Raw genomic sequence first — 23,676 nt, forward strand, 5'->3', positions numbered from 1 at the left:
ATCCATGGTGTCACAAAGTCAGGATATCCTTCCTTATGGCTGAATATACTCCGTTGTGTGTGTGTGTCACATCTTCATGCATTCATGAATTGACAGACACTTAGGTTGTTTCCATATCTCGGCTATTGTAAATAATGCAGCAGTAAGCATAGCAGTGTATATATCTTTGTGAATCAGGGATTTTGTTTTCTTTGGGTAAATTCCCAGAAGTGGAATTACTGGATTGTATGGTATTTCTGTTTTAGTTCTTCGAGGAACCTCCATACTGTTTTCTACGGTGGCTGCCCTGATTTACACTCTCACCAGCAGTGTAGGGGGTTCCCTTTTCTCCACATCCTCGTCAACACTTGGTATTTCTTGTCTTTTGGATAGTGGCCATTCTGACTGGTACAAAGTGACATCTCACTGTGGTGTTGATTTGCACTGCCCGATGACTAGTGACGTGGAGCACCTTTTCATGTGCCTGCTGGCCATCAGTATGTCTTCTTTGGAGAAGTGTCTGTTCAGGAATTTTTGAGTACCCCATGGTGTTGCCAGGCAGCTGCATCTGGGGAGGTCCCTCCCTGCACACAGGGTGAAACCTCAACCTGGACGGGGGGAGGCTTTTGACGCTGAACTAGAAAGATTTCTCAAGCAGGTTGGACAAGTGTAGGTATGGAAGGAATTCATTACAGCAAGAGTAGCCAGGAATGGCAGCAGCCATGCAGGCGGCAGAGAGCAAGGAGGAGCAGAGGGAGGGAAGGGGCGGTCATTGAACGCCTGCTCGGCATGGGGCAGATCCCCTGCCGACTCCTGAAGCCAGGGTCACCTGGTGTCCAGTGTCCACTTGGATCTGCATGGCATGGGGACTAAGCCCCTACCACCCTAGGATTTGCGGGGAGCCACTGAGCACTGGGTGGAGTGAGATTATGTTTTGGGAACTTCCCAAAGACAAAGAGATTTTCAGGCAGGCTTCTAAAGAGCATGATTGTGCAGCTGCGGTCCTGCCCGGGTCACCCAGGGGACTTGCAAGCCCAAATCAGAGATCTCAGTAGCCCTTCCCTACTTGTCTGAAGTAGGACAGAGACAGAGTGAAGACTTGTGCCCAAGTCTAGAAAATAGAATGAAACAGCAAAGTAACAAAGATGCTTAGTACTGAAAGAGGGCAGAGACAAAACGTAAGTTGAGCACCAAGAAGTCTTTATTTAAGGCAAAAAGTACACACTCAAAGAAAGGGGAGTGTGGGCAACCTGAGAGGAGGTGCACTTCAGGGTTTAGTATTCTGTCTCCATCCATAGTCAGCCCTCTAGATATTCTGTAAGATAAACTTAACACAAGGAATTTATTGACCCTGTTCTTCTCCAAGATAGTGGTGACCCTCAAGCACTGGGAACATATCCGTGAGGACTACCTGCCCTGCCTTAAGATAGGGTGGGTTATTGTCTGATTAGCAAAGAATATGCTAGGAATCTTACCTCCTAACTCCCTGGTTTTAAAATGGAATCTTAGCCTTAAGATGGAATCCCCTGTTCTTTCTCTACTGTTTATATCTGGGTATTTTTCATCATAGGCAAGAAAAGTTAAGCATGGTGCCTGTCCCAGGTCCCCGCCCTGCTGCAGTAGGAAGCACATTCTAGCCACTAGCGGCCCACAGAGGCACGGCCGAAGAACATGTTCCTGGAGGTCAGCAGCCGCTGGTCAGTAGGAGAAGACTGCTCAACAGCCGTTTCCTCTCTCCACGACCAGTGTCCTGGCAAACAGGATGTCAGGCCACTGCCCCTGCCTGCCAGTGAGCTAGTGATGCGCATCTCCGTGGCAAGCTCCCGTGGCTTTATGCATACCCAGGGCTGCCAGCCCAGCTTTGGGCAGAGGGCCTCTCGCCTTTGCCGAACACAGGAACACGTTTCTTATGGCGCTTCTCTGGCTCTGACCACACCAGTCCCTGGAAACATTGTGCGTTCCTCATTTTTCCTTGCAGAGTCACACAGTGCGGTAGGTGGCAGGGCAGCGGACTCTTGGTGATGGCAGGCACAGGGGCCTGGACAGTGTGGGAGGCCTCGGGGACGGGCTGGGGTGCCGTGCAGAGGCCGGGGGCAGGCCTCCCCCACCCCGAGCCCCAGTGCTTTGGACAGAGTCCCTCTGTGAGAAAAGTCCATGCAGACTGCTTGGGATGATGGAGAAGGCCCAGGCTGCCTGGCTTCCTCAGCTGGGACGTGAGTCACGTGGACACCTGGTGGTCCCAGCCCCAGGGCACCAGCTCACCTGTCCTTTCCTCCTGGCCCTGTTTAACGCACCTAGGTGTGGCCCCTTGGCAGCCTGGCCACCTGCAAAGGAAGGAGAAGTGGGTGGAGCCTTTTACCTGATCACCTGGTGTGGGAGCAGGGGAGGTGCTGGGCGGGCTGCCTGTCACCTCCCTTCACCGCTTCCCAGGACAGGTCCAGTGCATCTCTGCGTGGGGTGTGTGATTCTAGGGGCAGATGGGCACAAGACACATTAGACTTTCAATGGTTAATAAAAGTCCGACTATTTAGGATTTATATTTATACAGGAATATTTCTGTGGAGCTCAGTCCACACAGGGAAATGGGATGCTCCTTGCTGGCTGGTGGGCCGGGGGTCTTTTTCTGAAGCCAGGATTCAGTTGTGTGACTGGCCTGGAGGCAGCCTCAGAGGTCAGACCAGTATCTTTGGAGAGAAAAGGTGAGGGCAGGGTCCCAGCGTCCTTCTTTGTGCATTTGCCTCCTTGAGTAAGCAGCATGTCGGGACGGGGTCGCCCTGACTCCAGAGAAGCCCACTGCAAATTCATGGTGCCCTGGCTGGTGGGGTCCTTGTGTGCATGTGACCCGAGGTGTCCCTGGGTTCCCGAGAGGCTATGGCCCTCGGGGCACCCCAGGGGGCACAGGGCACTTTGGGCTCCAGGCAGCCAGGCATCTAACAGGCCCAGGACTCAGCCATAAGTACTGTGTGGTCCCAGCTCAGGGGTGGGGTTCTGGGCGGCACTGTATGCAGGCCTGGCCTCGGGCCCTGTGGCTTTGATGTGCCTCATCGGGCCTGGGCGCTCACAGTCCTGCTGACCGAGCACTGCCGACCACCAGGACCCACGAGGGACACCGGGAGCAGGGCAGGGGCCAGCCCCCTGGTGGACAGCGGCCCTCTGCTGGGCCGGGGGTGAGTCCCTGTCTCTGGTAGCTGTCTGTTCCCAGAGCGGGGTTTTATTTCAGTTTACTTTTTATGAAAGTCTCGTTGGGCCACTGGAAGATTGGTAATTCAGTTCCAAAGCAGTGTCAGAGAGTCTGAATTCTAAGGTTCTAATTTTTTATTCTTATTCTGAGCTCAGTGTTGGCTTGAAAGTCAGTTCAACATTAAACTCTGGTTAGAGTAACATCATCTGTTATTATTGGTTTATTTTTCCTTAGAAAACTAGATAGTATACATCTTGTATGTTATTCATAGTAGCTTCAGTTGCAAAAATAGTTTCTCAATCTCTCTCCCCCATAGAACAGTCTTGGCCTTCACACGTGTGAGTGAGGTACTTACTGCAAATAACTGTGTGGATTTTACCTAACTTAAGGTTTGCATCTCTCAAAGTCCCGTGTTTCACAGCCTGAAGCCCACAGGCCATGACCCCCGCTGACTGCATGGGGGGTGGAGGAGCCTTGCCTCGGGGAGCCCACCCAGGGCAGTTTCCCATGCCTCCATCATGCCTCGGGGGCAGACAAGGCCAGCGGGCAAGAGACGGGCAGGCCTGAAATGTCTGGTGCGCTGTGGACAAGTCGTCAGACTCGGGGTGTGCTCTTCGCGCCTTTTGTTTTAGGGGTTCAGGATACATCCGGGTCCTCGGGTCTTCTGTACGTCCAACGTGTGGCGTGGCCTGGAACCCCGGGAAGGAGATGGGGGTGCGGGCGCTGCTGCAGGCACGCCCGGGGGCCACAGTGGCCCTGTGACTGCTGCTTTCATTAGAGCGCCAGGACAATGTTGTTTATCTGGGAGTTTTGTCGCCCTGTGAATTTTAATCACCAGTATCTGTGGTGGTGTTTCCAGTCTTTTTGTGATGATAATTGAAAGATCTGGCTTTCCTTCTGGGTTCTGGCTGAAAGTAAATATTATGGGACTATATTAAGTGAGTTTCTGCCTCATTTACACATTAAATGAACACTTGGCTGTTGAAAGGGAACTCAGGGCTGTAGGTAGGGAGTTTTGGGGTGTGGGTAACACCATATACTTAATTGTGAGATCTGTTGTTCAAGTACCATGTGTTGGTTTCCTGGCCTGAGCACCATCAGGCAGCCCTGTTTTCTTGGGGCAGTGGGTGGTTTAGGAAAAGCTGGGCAGCCTCCCTGCAAACTCCCCAGGCCACCAAGGGGCTGGGGCAGCAGCGCTGAGGACCCCCTCGCTTGTGATGGCTGCCCCTGCCTGTGTCCCTGGTCCCCCGAGTCTGCCCCTCCCCCACTGAGCCGCTGCACATCCTCTGTTCTAACCTGCTGCTCTGAGAGAAGTGCCCTCCTACAGAGCCGTTGAGAGGCACAGGGAGCAGGGGAGAGACCGCTGGGACCCCCTCTGGGCAGGGGTGTGCCGGCCTCCCGCTCCGCCACCTTCCCCCCTCTGTCCCCATGCTGGCCGGCGCCCAGGCTGAGCCCCGCGCTGGGAACGGCCTCTGGGCCCGCCCTTCCTCTGCTGCGAGACCCACCTCGGGAGATGGTTGTGGGTCGCCATCGGTCACTTGTGCTGGTGCTGGAGTGCCCAGCCTGTGGGAAAGGGCGTTTCAGGCCTTCCGTTCCCCATCTAGACGGTTGGTCCCTTACGCCGGGGGAAGCGTGGTGTATGTTGTATTTCCTCCGTGGGAAGTGCGGGGACCACTTGGGATGCCAGCATCCCACCGGCCCTTCTCCTTCCACACCAGGAGCAGGACAGGCCTGCCCCCACCTCATAGGGGACCCCAGAGAGTTAAGCCAGGATGAGGGGAGTAGTGAGGGCAGGAGACCAAGGCCCATGGGCCAAGACGGAAAAGCGGGGGGACCTTACTGTGGGGAGACAGCTGGGAGGGCCAGGAGGAGCCTGGCGGCTGTCCCAGGCGCTGGGGGTGGTGCAGCTCACCGAGGCCCTCAGGTCCTCAGGAGATGGACGCCAGGTGGCGGGTGTAGCCTCGCAGGCAAGTCGGTGCAGCCGGAGCCCTGGGAGGAGAGTGAGCTCCGGGGGAGACAGATGGAGGCAGAGACAGGGAGAGACACAGAGATCCAGAGACAGACAGACTGAGCCAGCAGACAGAGCTCCCCGCTCTGGGAGGGCAGGACACGAGCAGCCTGGCGGACTCCTGGAGTTTGAGGCCTCAGCCGGCCGGCGCTGGAGAAGGAGCTTGGGCCCCGTAGGCCAGCCGCACCGCTGTGTGTTCCTCTTTGCCTTTCCCGACACAGTAAGCGAAAGTGGGGTCTGATCCCCAGTGATGAGGAACATTTTTTTCCCATTTATTTTTAGCCCCTTATGAGAACCTCTTGTTGTCACCCTTTTAGGGGCTACTTGCCATATTCTTACTGATTTATAACAGCCACGTAGGCATGGAGTTATCTGGGTACCATAAATACTGCAAAGGTTTCCCCATTCATCTTTTGCATTTTAATTTTGTTTATGGTATTTGTTATAAGACAATTTTATGGAGTCAATGACATCATTTTTGGAGATACACTCGACAGCACTGAGATCTTGAGCACCCTGTTGGGGCATCTGTAGCCATCACCCACATGAGTGCCGCCTCCTTCCCGCCGTCTCATCGCCCTGCCTGCCCCGAGAGGTGGCCTTTGACTATCACCCCAACTTAGGGCTCCCACAGCAGGACTTCCAGGGAAGAGACTGAGCACTGACACCCTCCTGGGCCCTCCCCACACACCCCCGCAGGACCCAGCAGGCTCGCTCTGGGGCTTTGCTGTCCCTCGGGTCTTCCTGTTTACCTATGGTTTATTCTTTCCCTTGCTGGGCAGTTTGTGGCACGTGAAGCCCACAATCTGTCCGTGTGTTCCCTCTGAGGGATGTGGGGGCCCATCTGGCCTGTCGTGAGCAAAGCTGCCATGCACGTTCTCCCACAGGGCTTTTTGCGGGAGTTTCCATGTCTCCTGGGTAAGTCCGGGGAGTGGGATCACCGGGTCTCGGGGCAGAGTGTCCTCAGCTCTGTAAGAAGTGCCCAGCAGCTTGCCAGAGTGGCCATACCATTTCATGCTCTTATGTCATTCTCAAAAAGGCATCCCAACATGTGGGGTTTCATAAATCTTCATGTAAATTTTCTTCTAGCAATTCAATGGTTTTATTTTAATCTTTGCCACTCAGAAGGCCAGGAGCCACCCGGGCCCCTAGTGGCCCTCGTTCACATGTGGGGCTGACCAGCAGTGCCGGCTGCACCGAGAGCCACGCAGCCACAGGACGCCGGCTCCATTTCCTTGTGTTTGTCGGCCGGGTGCTGGCGCAGCGCTCTGACATCTGTCTCCCCTCCCTGCTCACAGCACCAGCAGGAGCTGCTGGCCATGAAGCACCAGCAGGAGCTCCTGGAGCATCAGCGGAAGCTGGAGAGGCACCGCCAGGAGCAGGAGCTGGAGAAGCAGCACCGGGAGCAGAAGCTGCAGCAACTGAAGAACAAGGAGAAGGGCAAAGAAAGTGAGTGCGGGGAGCGCGGGGGGGTGACGCAGGGCCCCAGACCCCCTGCCCCGCCGGGCGGCGGTGCTTCCGGGCGCCTTGGCCTCAGAGGCAAGCGGTAGGTAGTCCACTGTCTTCATCTGGGGGCTGCAAGGGGCATTTGGCACTTGGTGTGATGGAAGCAGGTTGAAAGCTATTGGTCAGGCTCCTAATAGACTTAAGAAAGAAGCAATGAAGTGTGCCAGAGGCAAAGAGGTTGCCACTGTGAGTTCTGTCCTAAATGTTGCCAAGTTCTTTTCTTTGAGAGCATTTTGGGAGTGCCTTAAAACCAGGTCCAGCTGCGGGGACACAGGATGACCCAGGCTCGATTTCCACATTCGCTTTTTTGACTGGAAGTTTTGCTTTTCATAGCAATGTGCTTGTATGTCTGGAGACCTATACGGTCTGTTACCTTCCAGGAAGTGCCCAGACTTGATCTCAGCCAGGAGACGACCCCTTGGGAAGGTCTGGGGGACTGCCCTGTGCATGTTGGGGTTGAGCCACAGCACCTGCTGGCTACCCAGCTGCTGGCACAGGGCACCCCGGCTCACGCACAGTGAGGACAGTCTGTTCCACCGTGACCAGTGCACAGGCCTGTGTGCCCTCACGGGGCGTGTGGCCCCCCCAGGCCGTGGCTGCGGGGCATGTCCCTCGTGTGCTGGTGCTTCCTTTTGGTGATACCTTGTTTCCAGGAGACGCCAGGACCCGGGCAGCGGAGTGTGAGCAGGGCTGCGTCCCTGGGCCTCACTTCCCGCTGGCCACCAGTGCTCAGTTGAACTCATTTGTTCCCTGGAAATACTGAAAATAAGTCAAGATGTGCATTTCTCTCCTGTACCAGGATTTGGTGTAATGCTATAGGGCAACTTAGTCTTCTAACACTCATGAGTAAAAATAGATGTGTTTACACACCCCACTAACACACATAAACCTCAGACAACCTAAAAATCCTTTATCTTCAGCTACTGACAATGGTCAGCCATTAAATTTTAATCCATACGTGCACAACAGCACACAGTGTGTCTAAGCCTCCTTGCAAAGTAGGTTGGAAATTGTTTTAAGTCTTCTGTATGGCTTTTGGGTGCACGTCCGGAAAAGTGCCGTTTTCTGTGTACACGGCCATCAGGGACCTGCCCACAGCACACGTCCTGCATAGCTGCCTCCAGGCCCCCAGGCCTCTACACACTGCTCCCCAAACAGCCACTCCCTGACGCCTAACTGGAAGAGTGATTGGCTGCCTTGGAAATTCACATAAGTGGAGCCGTGGACTCGTGGGTGTCTGTTTGTCCCCTTCCCTTGGCGGTATGCTCGTGAGGGCTGCCTTCGCTGCTGCCCAGGCCCTGCTGCCCCGTCTGTCCTGGGACCGCTGTCAGGCAGGTGGGAGTGACATGGCTGAACCTGGGCCAGCGCATATGCCACCTTCAGATATGAAGCTGGTTTCCAGGGTAGTCATGCCAGTTGTCGCCTCCCCCGCTCTGGTGGTGCCGGTGGCTCTGTCCCCCTCGGCACCACTTCCCATGGCCTGTGCAGTCCCCCATCTCCGTGTGGCTTTGGCCGCGTTCCTGTGGTCATCTTTGGCACCGTAGGCGTTCAGGTGTCCCCTGGCCGACTGGATTCTCCCTCTCTGAAGTGCTTGTCTGGCCTCTTCCCATTTCTCTGGTGACTTCTCTCCCTTTTTCTTGGCATCCTTATGTTCTGGGGTCAGGACCTTCGTTGGTTTAATGAGCACAAAGCATTGTTCTCCTCTCTGCCTTCTCTTCTTGGTGCCTCATAAACAGCAGACACTCTCAGTTCTTCAGCCTGATTTAATCAGTGTTTCTGAATTAGAATTAGAATCTAATCTGTGTTATGCTTATATTATTTTATACATTTTTATAAACATTTTCTTTTTCAAAAAGGATTTTTTCCTAAAAGTATGTAGCCAACGTGTTCTCTTCATCTTTGGTTTATTTCTCTATTTTGTAAGTTGTGAGTTCTTAGTAATAGGTTTTATAAAATTACCAGCTTTTGCAATCATTGGTTATTGCAGCATTTCCCTTGTGGAATAACAAATATACTTTAAATGTCTTTCACTTTAACTGTCTGATAGAGTTTCACTGTAGAAAACGCATCGGTAGAGTTTTTATGCCATGTGAGACCTAATTGTTGTGTGAATATTTGACAGTGGTCAGTAAATCTGAATGGCGTACTTGCTGTGTCTCCTCGGTCGGATGAGATGATGACTTACAGGCGCAGCGAGGACCAAGCGTCGCAACGCTGGAAACGAGGACAGGAGCGGGTCAGGCTGGCTGGCACACCCGTGGTCTTGGAACACGGAGCAGGGTTTCTGCGGCGGGCCGGTGCACAGACAGCCCATCCGCAGCTGCGCGCGTGCTGGCGCCTTTGTGTGAGGGACCCTCCCGGCTGGGGGTGCAGCGGGCGGCGCCAGGAAGATCGCCCAGGTGCCCTGCTGCACCGATCCGGAGTGGGGGGCAGGTGTCAGCAGCTTCTTCCTAGACCTCCCTGGGTGAGCCTGTGTGCAGCCAGGGTTGAAAGGCATGAGTCTCATGGAGTCCTCCTGCTCCGTGTTAGGGATCAGGGTGTCACGGAGGCTCCGTGGCCCGCCACATGTGGCCTGTCATTTGAGTGCTCCTTCCACCATGGAAAGCGGCCCGGTCCTCACAGGAGCCCTGGGGGAGGAGCTTCTGCTGCGGGCGGGTGTGCACGCCGAGCCTGCACACAGGGCACAGGCCCCAGCCCAGGTCCTCCCTCCCTGCCCACCGTTCCGGCTTGGCTCCTACCCCACCATGCATCCTACTTAGGGTTTTCCTTTGGAGAAGGGAAATCGTCGTTAATCAGAGGATGAACTTTAAATTGCAAGCATCAGTTAATTGATGTGTGCCCCTGCTAGCCAACAAATACCAGGTTTTCAGATTGCTAAAAAGCAGCTTAGTCTAAATTAGTTCCTTATAGTTTACCAGAAACTTCCAGTAAAAATGACATCTTAAGCCTCACAAAACAGGAAAAGATTTGACTTTAGGAGACATTTTAGACCTGTTTATAAGTCAAAAACAGTTTATGCTCTACCTGCAAAACATCACCCTCCTTAATGGGAGCGCCGGAATGTTCTCTGCCTCCTCTGAGCTTGTCGACAGCAGCAGCCCTGGTGGTTTTTAGTTTGTGGATTTGGGTGGCCAGGTTTTATTACTAGGCATAAACTGTGTGCAGTCCAGGCATTCGGCTCATGTCAGCTTTGCACCCCTCAGAGTGTGGTCTTGTGAGCGGGCATGCCTCTGTGGTGGACGCCCTCGGTTAAGCTGGCCACGCCAGTGGCCTCACCTATGAAGGGGACTGTTGTTTTCGCCGCTTAAAGAGCGTCTGTGCGGGAAATGCAAAGGGCATGAAGCAGCTCCAGGTTTTAAGCATTTGAAAATGTAGTGCAGAGCATCTGTTGTTTAGTTTCTTGGGTTTTTTTTTTAATGAATTTCTTATTGAATATTTAATTTAAAGTTTTGTCACTCTTGTAAACATTTACAGTACTTTTAATTTTTTAAAAATTCTGCAGTTTTCTTTTACTTGTTGATACCAATTAATGCTGTTAATTTGATGGAACAGGGATTTTCTTGGAATTTGTGGCAGTTGTCCAGCTCTTTCAGCACAAACACAGGATCTTTACTCAGCTAAGTTTTAATTTAGATTAACTACATTTAAGAAGCTAAGATACGCTGTCTTTTAACATAAATTCGAAGGAAAACTCCAATGGAAGCCAGCTTGCCCCTGAGCAGTTCAGCACTGGTGCGGCTCCATTTGCCCCACTGCAGTGTGCCAGCACAGCCCAGCGGGAACAAGGTGCCATCGTCTGAGGAACGTTGCTCCGCTCACTTTGTTGAAAAATTAGTGCAACAGGCTGGTGCTAAAAGATGGGACAACTGATCCTGGGAGTAATTCTCTGGCCCATCTGTGAGGTTGGTCTTCCTCAGAGGCAGGTGGGGTTGCCCCAGGCAGGAGCCACGCTGGACACAGACACAGGCTTGCCATCCATCCGCTGCGCGCAGCTGCAGCCCCTTGCCTCTGCCCGCCACAGGGCCCCCACCCGCCCGGCTCCTGGGCACTTACTCGCCTGTTGCCCAGGTCTCCGCCACCATGCAGGGATGCGTCCCCAGCAGCCGAGTCGGTGCCAGAATACACCAGCGTCTCTGGGAACCCCATCAAGGGAGGGAAGGATAAGCACTATGAGATAAGTTGTTTTTTTTTTTTTTAGTAAAACTCAGACACTTGTTATTTGCTAATTGAATGTGTTATTGATTGTGGAACTTTCATTTCAACTGGGAAACTCTGTTGGGAGATGACTGAGTGCCTAGGATGGTGATCAGGGCCAGCATCTTCCCTTTCGCATTCGCTCTTAGGAAGGGCGGAGAGGGGGGCTTGCCGTGCACCTGCAGCTCGGCGCAGTCTGGGTTTGCTCCAGGCCAGAGCCGCGTGGGGATGGCGCTCCGGTCATGCTCACTGCCCCCCGTGGGGAGGGACCCAGGAAACCAGCCTCCAGCTGATGGTGGCCGGAGGAGGGCTGGCCAGGGTCCACTCTGCAACCATGCCACATAGACTTGGTCTGACATGTCAGGGAGGTACTGTGGGATTCGTTTAACTCATTAAGATCAGGAAGGAGCTTTCAATGTTATTTATGGACGAGGAAGTCTGGATTCGGAAGTTGGGCTTATTTTCCTTTGATTCCATAAGAGCCTAGCAAGTGTCTTCTCCCATCCTTGAGGTGGCCAAGGGGCCATTGTGCACGGCCACCCTGGGGATCCCTCAGCCTGCAGACATACCTCCTGTGAGGACACTGCAGGTGGCTCAGGGCGCAAGGCCCTCTCTGCATCCCAGGCTGGCAGGTGCCTTGGAGGACCACAGCCTGGCTAGAAGAGAGGCCAGTGTTTTTCCTGGGCAGGCAACTTCCCCTTGCCCTGTGTTGCTGTCCCTGCCTGTCACTGGTCATCACCTGCCCTCTCTGCTGGGGCCCAGCTTTTGTTCTTTGACCTTCTCAGGGTTCGGGAGCCCAGGGCGCGGCCAAGGCGGCGGGAGGTGGAGGCTCCCTGAGCACAGTCACATGGCTCCTTCCATTCCCAGGGTGCTTACAGGCGAGGACCACGCCTCCCTCTGTGGGGAAAGTGGATGCTCAGCAGCAGACCTCCTTGAGAAGGCAAGGCTGGCTCACACCAGGTCCCGTCGGCTGGGGACCGTCCAGCGTCCTTCTACACACAAGAGCTCTGCCTTCCGCCCTCCCCTCCCAGGGCGGCCGTTGGAACGTGAGGGTCCTTGCCTCCAACTGGCCTTCTGGGTCCTCCTCCTCCTCAGCATCCTTCTCTTTGGCTGCTTTCTGGTTCTGCCAGCGGCAGAAGAGGATAAATCTGAGCTCCCTGCTCCACCTTTGGGTGTTAATTGGTGAGGTGGAGCTTGCTGTGCACCTGCAGGCAGAGGAGCCTGGGCCCCTGTGTTTCTCCTTACTCCCTGTCGGGGACGCTGTGTATGCAAACGCTCAGCCCTGCTACACCTGGCCAGTCACCTGGCTCCACAGGCTGTTAGGGATGCCAGGTGACTGTGTGTCTGCACATGCTACAAGCAGGTGTCAGTGTCTGTGCACGTGTGGTTTTCAGACAAGTCCATTTACAGAAAGACAGCCAGGCTGCAGCATGCAGAAGTCCTATTCAAGTCTAGCCTCAGGTATACTGGGGCCCCAAGGAGCCTTGCCCGGAAGCACACAGGTGCGCTTACAGCCTTGCTCACTCCCCACGACCTGGTCTGGCTTTGCCTTCCTGCAGCCTCTGCTTCTCAGCTCTGTAGGCCCATGCCCTTAGGCAGCCGCCATGCCCTTAGCATGCCCTGCATGCGCAGCTGACCCAGCAGGGCGCTGGTGCGGGTGGGCCTCCTTTCCTGGGTGTTGATGGCCATATTCCCTCAGTCCCCGGGAGGCCTGAATCCCTTGTCCTGGTGGGCCCTTCCGTGGAGCTCTGGGGTGGGCTTAGTGGATGCGCTGGTCCCATCCAGGTACTGCCACAGCCCCAGAGAACCCGGTTTCCAAGGGCTGTGTAGCTGCCTGACCCTTGTCCACAGCACATGGCAGGTTCGTCATGGCTTACCTGCAGTGGGATGCTGCCTTCAGGGACCCAGACCTGTTCACAGCTAGACAAAGATTCAGTGACAACAGAACGTCTAGAACGTGATAAAGGCGGCAAAGGCATGGCTCTCTGACAATGTTCACGATCTGTGAGCAGTTTGTCGAATCATCCATATAATCTCATATCCCAGAATCCACTTCATGTACATCAGAATGAAATGTGAGAAAGTAGTAACAGCCGACAGCCGAGGGAATGAGAGCCCACCACCCGAAAAACAGGTGACACGAAGCGCTTGCTCACCGAACCCGTGAGAGGAAGGTCGCTGTCAGAGCTTACAGGAAACGGAAGGTTTCACGATCGAAAAACCAGAATAGACTTCATGAAAACAAGCGTGTTACCATGTGGATCAGGAAAACCCCAGTCTCCCCCTCCTGTGCTCCCCTCTACTCTTACATGGACGCCAGGCCCACACAGCCCTCCCGTCTGCCACCGCGCGTGAGGGTCTCCCCACAGCCAGCCGCACATGTGGGTGTCCCGCGACCGGACCCCACCCTGATAGCGTCTGCCTGGAGACGGGGTCTGAGGCGCATGCCCAGTCCCGCAGGCCTGCCGCCGCCCACTTCAGGGGCCCACGGCGAGTCCAGGCTGTCCCTGTGCTCTGGCCACCCAGCTACGGATCCGAAGCTCCCGCAAACCCCTCCTCGGGTTCCACTGACTTGTTAGAGTGGCTCACAGAACTCAGGGAAACACTTATTTATGCTTATCAGTTTATTAAGGGATATGATGAAGGTGCAGATGAATGGCCAGTGAAGAGATACCCGGGCTCAGGTCTGGGCAGGTCCCGAGCACAGGAGCATCTGTCCCCGTGCAGTTGGGGTGCATCACTCTCCTGGTATCTGGATGTGTTCACCATCGTGGAAGCTCTCTGAACCCTGTACTATTAAGGTTTTACGGAGGCTTCCTCCAGTAGGCATGATCAGTTATTAACTCCTTTTCCAGACCCTCTCCCCTCTCTGGAGAATGGGGGGTGGAGCTGAAAATCCCAAGCTTCTGGTCATGGCTTGGCCTTCCTGGTGACCAGCCCTGCCCAGGAGCCACGCGGGAGCCCACCCGCAGTCACCCCCCAGAACAAAAGAGACTCGTGGTGCTCATGTCCCTTAGGGAATTACAGGGGTTTCGGGAGCTGTACTCCAGGAATGGGGGCAGCAGAGCCCAACATGTATATTCTATTATCACAAAATCGGGATTTAATCAAATTTTGAAAGGAAACAGACTAGGGCAAATGCAGAAGTAGAGCAGCAGCGCTGGTGTAACCCCCCCGCAGCAGAACGGCCTCAGTGGAGGCTCCCCGAGTCCCCCATGCTCTCCTCTACCACTCAGGGTGACGCCATCACTTACAGCAGCAATGTGGGGTTCAGGGTGCCAGACCTAGCATGTAGGAGGCTCACGGTGGGTGTATTACTATGAAAAGCCATACAGCTCAAACGGATAAAGGTAAAACACAGACCTGCAGCACTGCCACCACACACAGTGCAGGAAGCCTTCGAAAGGAAGATAAGCCAAAGGACATCAGGGTGTATCGCCAGAGGGAAAGGTGCACACCCAGGTAGTTATCAAGGACCTGGCAGCAAGATGCCAGCTTTCTCATTTGCAGCTGGTGTTAATCCTGATTACTGATAAAGACAAGGCTCAGGTGGTCATCCCCAGGACTGATGACCACATGGGTGCCTACCCTGGTGCATGGCTGATGGGGTGGCTCAGGGTGGTCAGTGTATAGAGGCATTTGGGAAGCAGTTTCAGAGATGCTGGGGTGGGGGGGGGGTTGTCGCACCACTTTTGTGACATGTAGTGAGAGGTTTTGCTGATCTCTCTAAGCAAACAATTCTAAATGCAAACAGTGATACCTACTCATAAATGTTGATTGCAAACTGGCTTCCAGCAACAGCAGCATGATGCTCTGAAAGCAGTCAGGAAGTGGTTGTACAAACTAACCTCCCCTCACCTTGTGGAGTGTTTTCCCACCATTAAAAATGCGGTTGGAATCCCTGTAACCAGGGGCAGGCGAGCCATCATGGAGCAGAAGGGTGGGTCCCCAGTGCTGTGCTTTCTGATCGCAGCTCTGAGAACAGACAGGTTGCCGACAGGTCTTGCGCTAGCCTGGTGGGCTTGGACTTTGATCGGAGCGTGTCTCTCAAATATGTAGGTGTCTTTGGCGGGGCTGCGAATAACCACCAGCCCACAAGAAACCACAGAACGTACGGTCCCACTTCCCTCCAGGTCGGTGGGACGCACTCCGCCTGAGGAAGGAGCTGCTAGGCTGGAAAGGGCAGAAGCACCCCCCGATACGATGGCATGCAGGCCTAGCTGGCCAGCTGCGAGCCTGCCCAGGAGGCGTGCCTCGCCCTCGTGCCCTGGCCGTGGGTGTGACGCCCCAGTCCGCACAAAACCCGCTCTCTGAGATGCCTCCCCCTTTGCTGTGGTGAGAGAGGAGCCACCAGGCTGCCCGGGCTTTCCTCGGAGTGTTCTTTATGTGAAGGTTTAAAAACCCTTCACAAGTGGGTTTTGTGTTAGGTAACAATAAGTCTTTATGCTAATTACTTCTGCATTTTAAATAGATTGCAATTATGTAAAGATCTTCACGGGAAGCAGACCTCTTATTAGAACCTCTCCTGTCCTCCTTTCTTTGAGAAAGCTTTCCTGGTGTCAGCAGCATCCCGAATCAGCATCCCACTGTCTCCCAGCTGCTCCTCGCTCTTCCCGCAGCGGGTGCTCCCTGCTGCCTCCCCAGGCCAGAGCCTCAAGCGCCCAGCCCCGTGCTTTCTCCCCTCCAGGCGCCGTGGCGAGCACCGAAGTGAAGATGAAGCTGCAGGAGTTTGTCCTCAACAAGAAGAAAGCGCTGGCACACCGCAACCTGAACCACTGCATCTCCAGCGACCCCCGCTACTGGTATGGGTAAGTGAGGGTACGCAGGGTCACCCCAGGCTCCTCTGGGGGCCCGAGGGCCCCCGCTGCTTCAAGCGGTGAGGCAGGGTGGGAGGCTGTGGAGTTAGAAAGTCCTGAGCATGGTAGCAAATGTGGGGATGACGGAAACAGGGGTCACCCACACGGACAGTGGGGCCCATCTTCAATGACCAGTGTGTTTTGTCACCCAAGCTGAACATCGTGGAGTGAGCAGTCACGTTCATGTGCTGTGAGGGCAAAATCTTTGTCAGAAAACGAGGGCTTTGCAGGCCTGCAACAGCACCTTCGCCCAGCCTCACGTTGCACCCAACAACCAGCACAAATGTCACAAAGCTGAACGTGTAGCCAAAACAACAGGACGAGAAGAAACAGGTTTCACCACCTTGCAGGAATGGTGGACAGGCTTCCTAGGACACCAGAGTCATCAACTCGTAAACCAAAAACTCAAACAATTAGACTTTTCAAAGTTAGAAACTTTGAAAGGTACCATTAAGAAAATATAAAAGGCAAGCCACAGACAGGAAGCCACGCACAACGCCTGTATCTGATGGAGTACTTATATCCAAAATATATAAAGAGCTCCTACAATTCAATAGTAAAAATACAAGCAAGTTACTAAAAAAACAAGCAAAATATTGAAACTGATAACTCACAAATAAGATGTGCAAATGGCCAGTGAGTTTACATAAATAGGTCCGAAGTCATCAGAAATGCAAGTCAAAGCCACAATGAGAGAACCACCTCACACCCACTGGGGGCTGAAATTTAATAAACAAAGCCTTGGCGTATGTGAGGGGCCTCTGGGCTTCCACACATCACCAGTGGGAGGTGAAATGGCGCAGCCGCCTCGGAACACAGTCTGGCAGTTTCTTATGAAGGTGAATATTCACCTGTCCTATGACCCAGTCATTCTCCACTTGTGTGTTTACCCAGAGAAATGAGAACTTCTGTCCATACAAACACTTGTGTTCTTATGGTCATAGCAGCATTGTTCATTATGGCCAAAGAATGGAAGCAGCCCGAATGCCTGGCTCCCATCCTGGACGACACAGACGATAGAGCTGCATCCTGGCAGTGGGGATATGAGGGCGCCTGGCAGGAAGTGATCTAGGGCTTCCAAGCTCTGCTCGTGTGCACAGCTGGGCAGGCCCCGTGGCCCTAACATCCAGGCCTTGCTGTCTGGATTGGTCTCTGTGATCAGCACATTCTTTGCACTAGTTTGCTCCCAAATATTTAAATATCCACCTGTAAGCATTTACAAGCTCACATTCTTAATTCAAATAACACCAGGTGCATGGATGTGGAGTACTGTGTATTCAAATAAATAGTCTAAGAAATTCCAAATAAGTAAGTTGGCAAATTTGTTTCAAGTCATTAAGCAGATTACACAGTTTAAAGACTCACAGAATTCGTTACACCTTCAGTGCTTCCAGCAAAACTCGGCTGGCAGTGCCCCCAGGAAGAGTTGCAAGCTCGAAGGCCATCCTGGGGCAGCAAGCCCCCCGCCACCCCAGGGCCTGACATCCCCTCGCTGCCTGATCCTTGGACCTCCTGTGGCAGCCTGCTTCTGTCAAGCCACTTTAAGGAGTTTGAGTCTTGCTTGTCTGTTCAGAGGAGAAAGATTTCATAGACCAACTCCCAGGGCAGAAGGTGTTAATTGCTGGCAACCTGTCCCTCCCCTGGGAAGGGGAAATGACAGGGCAATTTTGTCCCGGTAAAGACACGCATGAAGTGGCACCGTTTCTGCTGAAGAGAAGTTCCCACGTGGTGCAAACATCGCCAGCCCTTGTTCCCAGAGTGCCCCACAGATCTCAGCCACCTCCAGCCACAGCCCTTGGTTCCTTACACACGAGCCCACCCTTCTGCTCCGCCCCTGCGCCCTGCGGATAGGCAGCTCTGGTAGCCAGAGTGCACACCCGAGCCCCGGGCCAGGGGCCACCCAGGACCCTGCTCCCCCAGTGCTGCGGCCGGGCTGGTGGCGGCCAGAAGCGAGCATTTGCGCCCTCCTTGCTCAGTGTTGCTGCTGACTCGTCAGCCTCGACCCGAGGCACCCCAAGGGAATGGGACGGGGACAGCTGGTCGGGCTTTGGAGTCCCTGCCCCCGGCCAATGAAGCCTGTCTTTGCCTGTTCTCTCCAGGAAAACTCAGCATAGCTCCCTGGACCAGAGCTCCCCACCCCAGAGCGGTGTGTCAGCCTCCTACAATCACCCGGTCCTGGGCATGTATGACGCCAAAGACGACTTTCCTCTCCGTAAAACAGGTCAGTGTCCTGGCTTTGCTGTTGCCCTGGTGGGGGACAGGTCGGGGTTCTAGGGTGCCTCGCACTCCCCAGGTGCTGAGCCACTCTTGAGATTCTGTATTCAGACAGAGTATTCTCCGCTGGCTTTTAAGTATTTGCTTTATTTATTAGAGCACCATTTTAAAATGGTTTTAATTCTCAGGCATTCCCTATCATTCACATCTCAGGCAGTGCACCTCACATATGCATCCCTAATTTTTAAAACTCCAGCTCAGGTTTAGACAACGTTCCGGTTTACTCCTCTTCTGTCAGTGTGCCGTGCAGTGTTCCGGCCCAAAGCATCCCACGGTGGGCGCATGGACACAGCCCCTCCTGGTAGTGGGCCTCCAGGTGGCCGGCCAGCCAGTCAGTGGGGGCCCTCAGAGCCCGGCCAGCCGGGGGGCCCCAGTGCGAAGGGAGATCTGTATGAGAAAGAAACGCACCATGTCCTGCAGGCGGGCACCTCAGGGCTGTGGGCAGCATCTGTTACGAACCAGAAGGGACAGGGTGTTCAAACGGGTGCAGCTCTCCTGGACTTTGTCCAGTGGTAATGATGGTTTCAGTGGGCAGTGGCTTTTAGGAAAGAGCAGCACAGCTGCGGGCAGTGCACGGGGATGGAGGGGCAGAGCCAGAGTAGGAAGGCCTTCTGGGGCCTTGTCCCCCTGGGTGTGGGCCTGAGCTGTAGCAGGACTGGAGGGGGGCGTGCCCTGGTCCCAGGAGCAGCAGGCGGAGCCTGGGTGGCAGGGCTGCAGGGGCCCTGGGGCACACTGCTTCACGGAAATGAGGCTTCTGGCAAGGTTTTTCTATCATAAACACACATTCTGTCTTACCGAAATGCTTTAGAGCAGCTCCGCATGGCCCTTCACCCTTGTGGTGAGGCACTGGGGCATGGGGCTGAGGCACCTGCCAGCCCGTCTAATGTCTGAGAAGCCCTGGGGCCTCTCAGTAGGCAGAGCTGTGCCCGAGAGGACTCGGGGTGGCACACAGAGAGTGGACCCCGGACCCTGAGCTGGAAGTTGGAGGAGGGCCTGACCAGCATCCCAGGGGTGTGAGGGGCATTGCCCCATCAGTCAGCCATGGCACTGGTGCTGGGCTCTGGAGCCTTGACCAGGGTGTTAGAGGGGTGGGCAGAGACCCTCTGAGGCAGCCAGAGAGTCCTGCAGACATGGACAGGGCTCTGGTTTGGCTGGAAGCCCTTACTTGCTGAAAGTGAGCGCAGAGCTTGTCTTTTCTGTTTGAATGTGGGGTTCTCACCCCTGTAGCTGCCGAGAAGGGTCTCAGGTTTCACCAGAGAGAGCCTGCGGGCTCCATAGAAAGGAACCTGGGCCACGTCCCCTGAATTGACCCCTACACCACCCCCCTTTCGGGAGACGGGTGCTGGGTCAGCCACCCTCAAATCAGCAAATGGGTCACGGTGAGCGGCAGGTACACTGCCCAGAGAGACACCCTGGGGCCCAGAGGCACAGAACGCGCCTGCCCCAGAGCCCTGGTCCTGGAATGACAGGAGCAGGGAGCTGCCCTCTCTCTGAGGGCATGAGGGGGTCAGGAGTGGAGGCCGTGGGCTCCCCGCTGGGTTTGGTCTGGATCTTTCATGAGTTCTGTGGCTCTCTGTGACAGGTCCCTGGTTCTCCTGGCCTGTTTCCCATCAGCAAAATGGGGCCAGATGCCCACTTCCTCCTGCCCTGGGTGCAGCCAGCATGGCACAGGAGGAAGCAGGGGGCCGAGGGCCTGGCCATCCACCTCTTGCTAAGGGCCCTTGCCGTGCTGGAAAACACTTCCAACTCTTCTCCCTGGGGCCCCAGGGAAGGGCAATGATGTCACCTCCCCATCTGGCCCGAAGCACCCTCCTGCATGTGCTCACACCCCCAGCTCCAAGCAGAACACGGGCAGAGTGCTCACTGGGGATGGCTCTTCCCCTCAACCGAGCAAGCGAGGTCTGCCCAGCCGGAGGCCGGCTCCTATTAGGATGCACGGAACCTGGCCCAGAACACTGGCAGCAAAGGTCCCTGGAAGACTCCGGGTGTGGACAGTGACCTCTGAGCCAGCCCCTTGACCCACAGGGCTGGGGGGCTGTGATCTTTGTGCCCGAGGCCCTTTTGGTCTTGTTTCTGTGGCTGTGGCTCTGAGCTGGTCTGCTCTCCCACCGGGACTCCTGGAAGCAAAGCCTGAGGCACCGTCTGCCGTGAACCTGGGGCCACAGTGCTGACCGCAGCCAAGCTTCCCGGGGAGCTGCTGGGCTCCTCCCCATACCTCGGGACGTGCTTTCGAAAATGCACAGAACTTAATTAAGAACTCATCGCATTATTAAGTTTTTAAAAAGATATCACTTGCACATTAATACTAATAATGTGAGGATTTCAGAGGAACTGTTTAAGCACTTCAGGGAGCAGAGTGCAGTCAGGTGTCCTGCATCCCCCCAGAGGCTTCTGCTCCCCCACTTGAGGCTGCTGATGCTAAATGATTTACATCTGTGCATCTCTGCAGGCTCTGTAATGTCAGATTTCAAAAAATGTAATTTGAGTTACAGAATGCTTTGAATGAATTAAATCAGTGATCTTCAGTAAATATGATAGACACTTGAAATCCCATGATTTTGTTTTGCCCTAACTGACGCTGACCTTGCACACAGTTTGCCCACCTCTCTGGCTGATGGGCAGTCACACCATGCACACACGTGTGAAGTGCGTGGCCACACTGTCACCCGCACGTGCTTGTTCCTTGGGGGCCTGTGGGTGGCGTTCGCTCCTGTCCCGACTCACGAGAAGAGTGCCTGGACTCTCCGAGCCCTTGCCTCCTCGGGACCCGCCGGCGGGGCCCGGCTGGGTGGCGCCCCACTCCTCAGCTGCCATCTGGGGGAAGCTTCGTGTGCCTCCTGGAGTTTTGCCAGCTGTAAGCACCCACCTGCCAGGACTGAGGGGTGACCGAGGTCACGTTCGCTGCGTGCTCAGAGGTGGCCTGGCCGCAGGGTCTGCTCCTGTGGGCCAGGCTGTTAGGAGGCCCTGGGCCCTTTCACCACCCAACCACCAACTTCTGCCAGACCGAGCACACCCCAGCCATTTCCTCAGGGACCCCCTTGGGGAAGGCCGCGCGGAAACAAACTCCCGACATTCACAGCCAGGTCTGGCCGGCAGGGTGCGCCCTGCTCTGCTGGGTTTCAGGACTCATGTCCCAGCTCCTGGCCGGTGTTCACCACCCGAGCACCCACCTGCTGAATCCAGGCGCCAGCCCGAGACCAGTCCCCACCCCCGTGATTGACAGAGGGCGTCACCACCTCCCGCTGGGATGTGGCCGGGCTCATTGCCTCTACGGTATGGAGCAGGCGAGGTGGCGTCTGCCCCTTCGCCCTGCTGCTCCCGGACCACCCGGAACAACCACCCCGCTCTGAATTTCTGAGCATCTTCAGATTGAGGCATGAAGACATCCGGGAAGTGTCCCACATCACCGACCACCATGCCGCCTGACGTCAACGGGCCACCCCCACTTGGCCAGCGCCTGCAGTCCAGCCAAGCACTGGAGTCCATGGCTGGGCTGGAGGGAGGGTGCTTTTCCACTTTTAAAAGCAAACTGAGTTTTGTCATATTCGGGGATTTTTTGTCTGGTAGCATCTTCATGTTAATGTGTTCTAAGGTATTAGCCGCTGTGAATTTTTTATGACTCTTAAATTGCCACCTTCTGTGACTTTTAATTAGTGAAACAAGACAGGAACAAAACAAACCCTGTCATCACCCACCGTCCTCTTCCCACATGCTGGTGGCGGCAGAAACCTCAGCCCTGGAAGCTGTGCTCTGCGTGGCCCCCACTGTCCGGTGCAGCCTCGGAGGCTCCTCGGACATGGCATCCTGGCCGTGGACTCTCCCCCAGCAGGACACCGGGCCAGCTGGCCCCCGCGGAGATTGTCCTCCCGTCGTTTTAGGAAACACAGCCCAGCTGGTGCTCCTGAGGAGTCGCTCTCCTGGGCCCCGTGGAGAATCGCCACACTGAGTGCAGGTGCAGCCCCCAGCCGGGTGTGACCTGGGGGCAGGCTGGGCTGGCTCAGGGCACCCAGGTCCCTATGGTCCTTGCACCAGTCTGGGCACTGGGCTGAAGACACTCAGCCTCCAGCCTGGATTCGTTCCTGTAGCAAAGGACTCCTCTGGCTCTTCCTTCTGGAACATCCACCTCGCTCTGTACCTCCTGGCACTGATGGCCCGAGTCTGCAGCTGTTTCCAGGAAATGAGATATGGGAAACAGGACGGTTCCCTTCTTTGTTGGGCGAGGCAGAGCTCCGAGGGGAGGCCAGCCCTCACCTTCCAATGCCCTGGGAAGGCAGCCTCGCTGCGCTTGCTTGCCCATCGGTAAGGTACTGTGCGGTGACTTCCAAGGGTGTTCAGTAGATTGCAGACCCGTGGCTGTGTGTACCGCCTGCATGATAGGCAGGTCGGAGGGGGCGGGGTCAGGACTGTGTCGCTGCTGAGCAGGAGGCGGAGCCTGGTGCCTGGAGGGGCGGGGCCGGGGCGGGGGCTCCCCTCCCCCTTCCCTGTGGGTCTCCCTGCCTGTCAGTGTGTCCTGTCAGTGGTGTACCTGTACTGCCATCAGAGTGCTTGTGGGTCATCACATTTCACCTTTTTACCCAGTCCAGTCACTGAAAATCCCTCTGACTCTCCCGTCATGCTGTGCAGGGAGCACTGGCACTCATGGTTCTTCCCACGGCCCCCAGTGCCCCAGAGCAAATTCCATGATGGGGAGAGCACGTGTGCCCATTAGCGGCTGGCGGGGACCCTCATGGATGCTGGGCCTACCCACCATGCCCACTCCCAGTAAGCTGGGATCCAGATTTGGTTTCCCCGCTGTCCCAGGAGGGCCTAGCAAGGCCTGTCTCCCTAGGGTGCTGCCCCGGCAGTGCGGAGGGCCTGAGCCAGAGAAGCACAGGCCTGTTTCCCTGCTGTATTTGGCGTTTGCTGAGCATGCCCTGGGCCCTGCACTACCAGAGCAGGTGAGGATAGGCCACGGTTCACAGTGGCCTCCAGTCCCACAGGAGCAGGTGGACTACAGGGTCCAGACCCAAGACCCTCAGAGTGGACCTGGGGGGCCAGGCGGAAGGGAGCCCGGGCTGGTGCAGGGAGGGCTGGGCGTTGACTGCAGTATGGCCCAGTGGATCGGGCCGTCTTGAGTCTCCTGGGAGGCCCTGGCCCACTGTACTGGCCTCTGGTCCCAGGGCCCCTTTCCAGAGCCTGCAGCCCAGCAGGGCTTCCTGCCCTGAGGTCTGCCAGAGGTGAAGCTGTGGGCATAGCCTGGGGAGTACCAGGGTGGGTTACTTCTGCCCTGTAGCCATAAAACATCCATAAGTAAATGAATTTTCCCCTACATGCTAGTGAACTGGGTATTACGGGAAGCTGACTTTATGTCAGCGTGGAGAGAAAGCCAGTTGCCAGGAAGAAGGGCAGGGCTGTGTCTTCACCTGGGATGCTCAGCTCCGCGTTTAGGAGGGGCTATTTCACTCACAGGCAATGCCGATTGCCGAGTGGTCTGCATCTTGTCCTGGTGCAGTGACAGCCCGCAGCACCGGCGAGAATCCACCGACTGCACCCTGCGCTCCTCCCTCGGGGCACGTGGTGAGCGTCGGGCACAAGCGACTCAGGGCCTTTCGGCCCCCTACTCAGGGCCAGGGCCAGGGCCAGTGGGATCTGCCCTTTCTCAGTGGCCTTCAAGCAAGAAGGGTGCTCCCGGTGCAGTG

General features: G+C 55.5%; 1 protein-coding gene across 16 annotated transcripts in view; it reads left to right on the forward strand.

Annotated features, from left to right (window-relative positions):
* Positions 1 to 23,676, forward strand: part of HDAC4 (histone deacetylase 4) — a 286,681-nt gene that overhangs the window by 180,513 nt on the left and 82,492 nt on the right. For 13 of the 16 annotated variants that reach the window (XM_057503363.1, XM_057503365.1, XM_036901195.2 and 10 more), the window contains 3 exons: positions 6,467 to 6,617; positions 15,556 to 15,676; positions 17,824 to 17,945. In XM_057503363.1, the coding sequence (XP_057359346.1) occupies positions 6,467 to 6,617; positions 15,556 to 15,676; positions 17,824 to 17,945 (394 nt within the window). The remainder of the gene's footprint in view (positions 1 to 6,466; positions 6,618 to 15,555; positions 15,677 to 17,823; positions 17,946 to 23,676) is intronic. The other 3 variants (XM_057503361.1, XM_057503364.1, XM_036901190.2) reach the window with 2 other exon arrangements.

Source organism: Manis pentadactyla, chromosome 6 (genome assembly GCF_030020395.1).
Source record: "Manis pentadactyla isolate mManPen7 chromosome 6, mManPen7.hap1, whole genome shotgun sequence".
Classification (NCBI taxonomy): Eukaryota; Metazoa; Chordata; class Mammalia; order Pholidota; family Manidae; genus Manis; species Manis pentadactyla.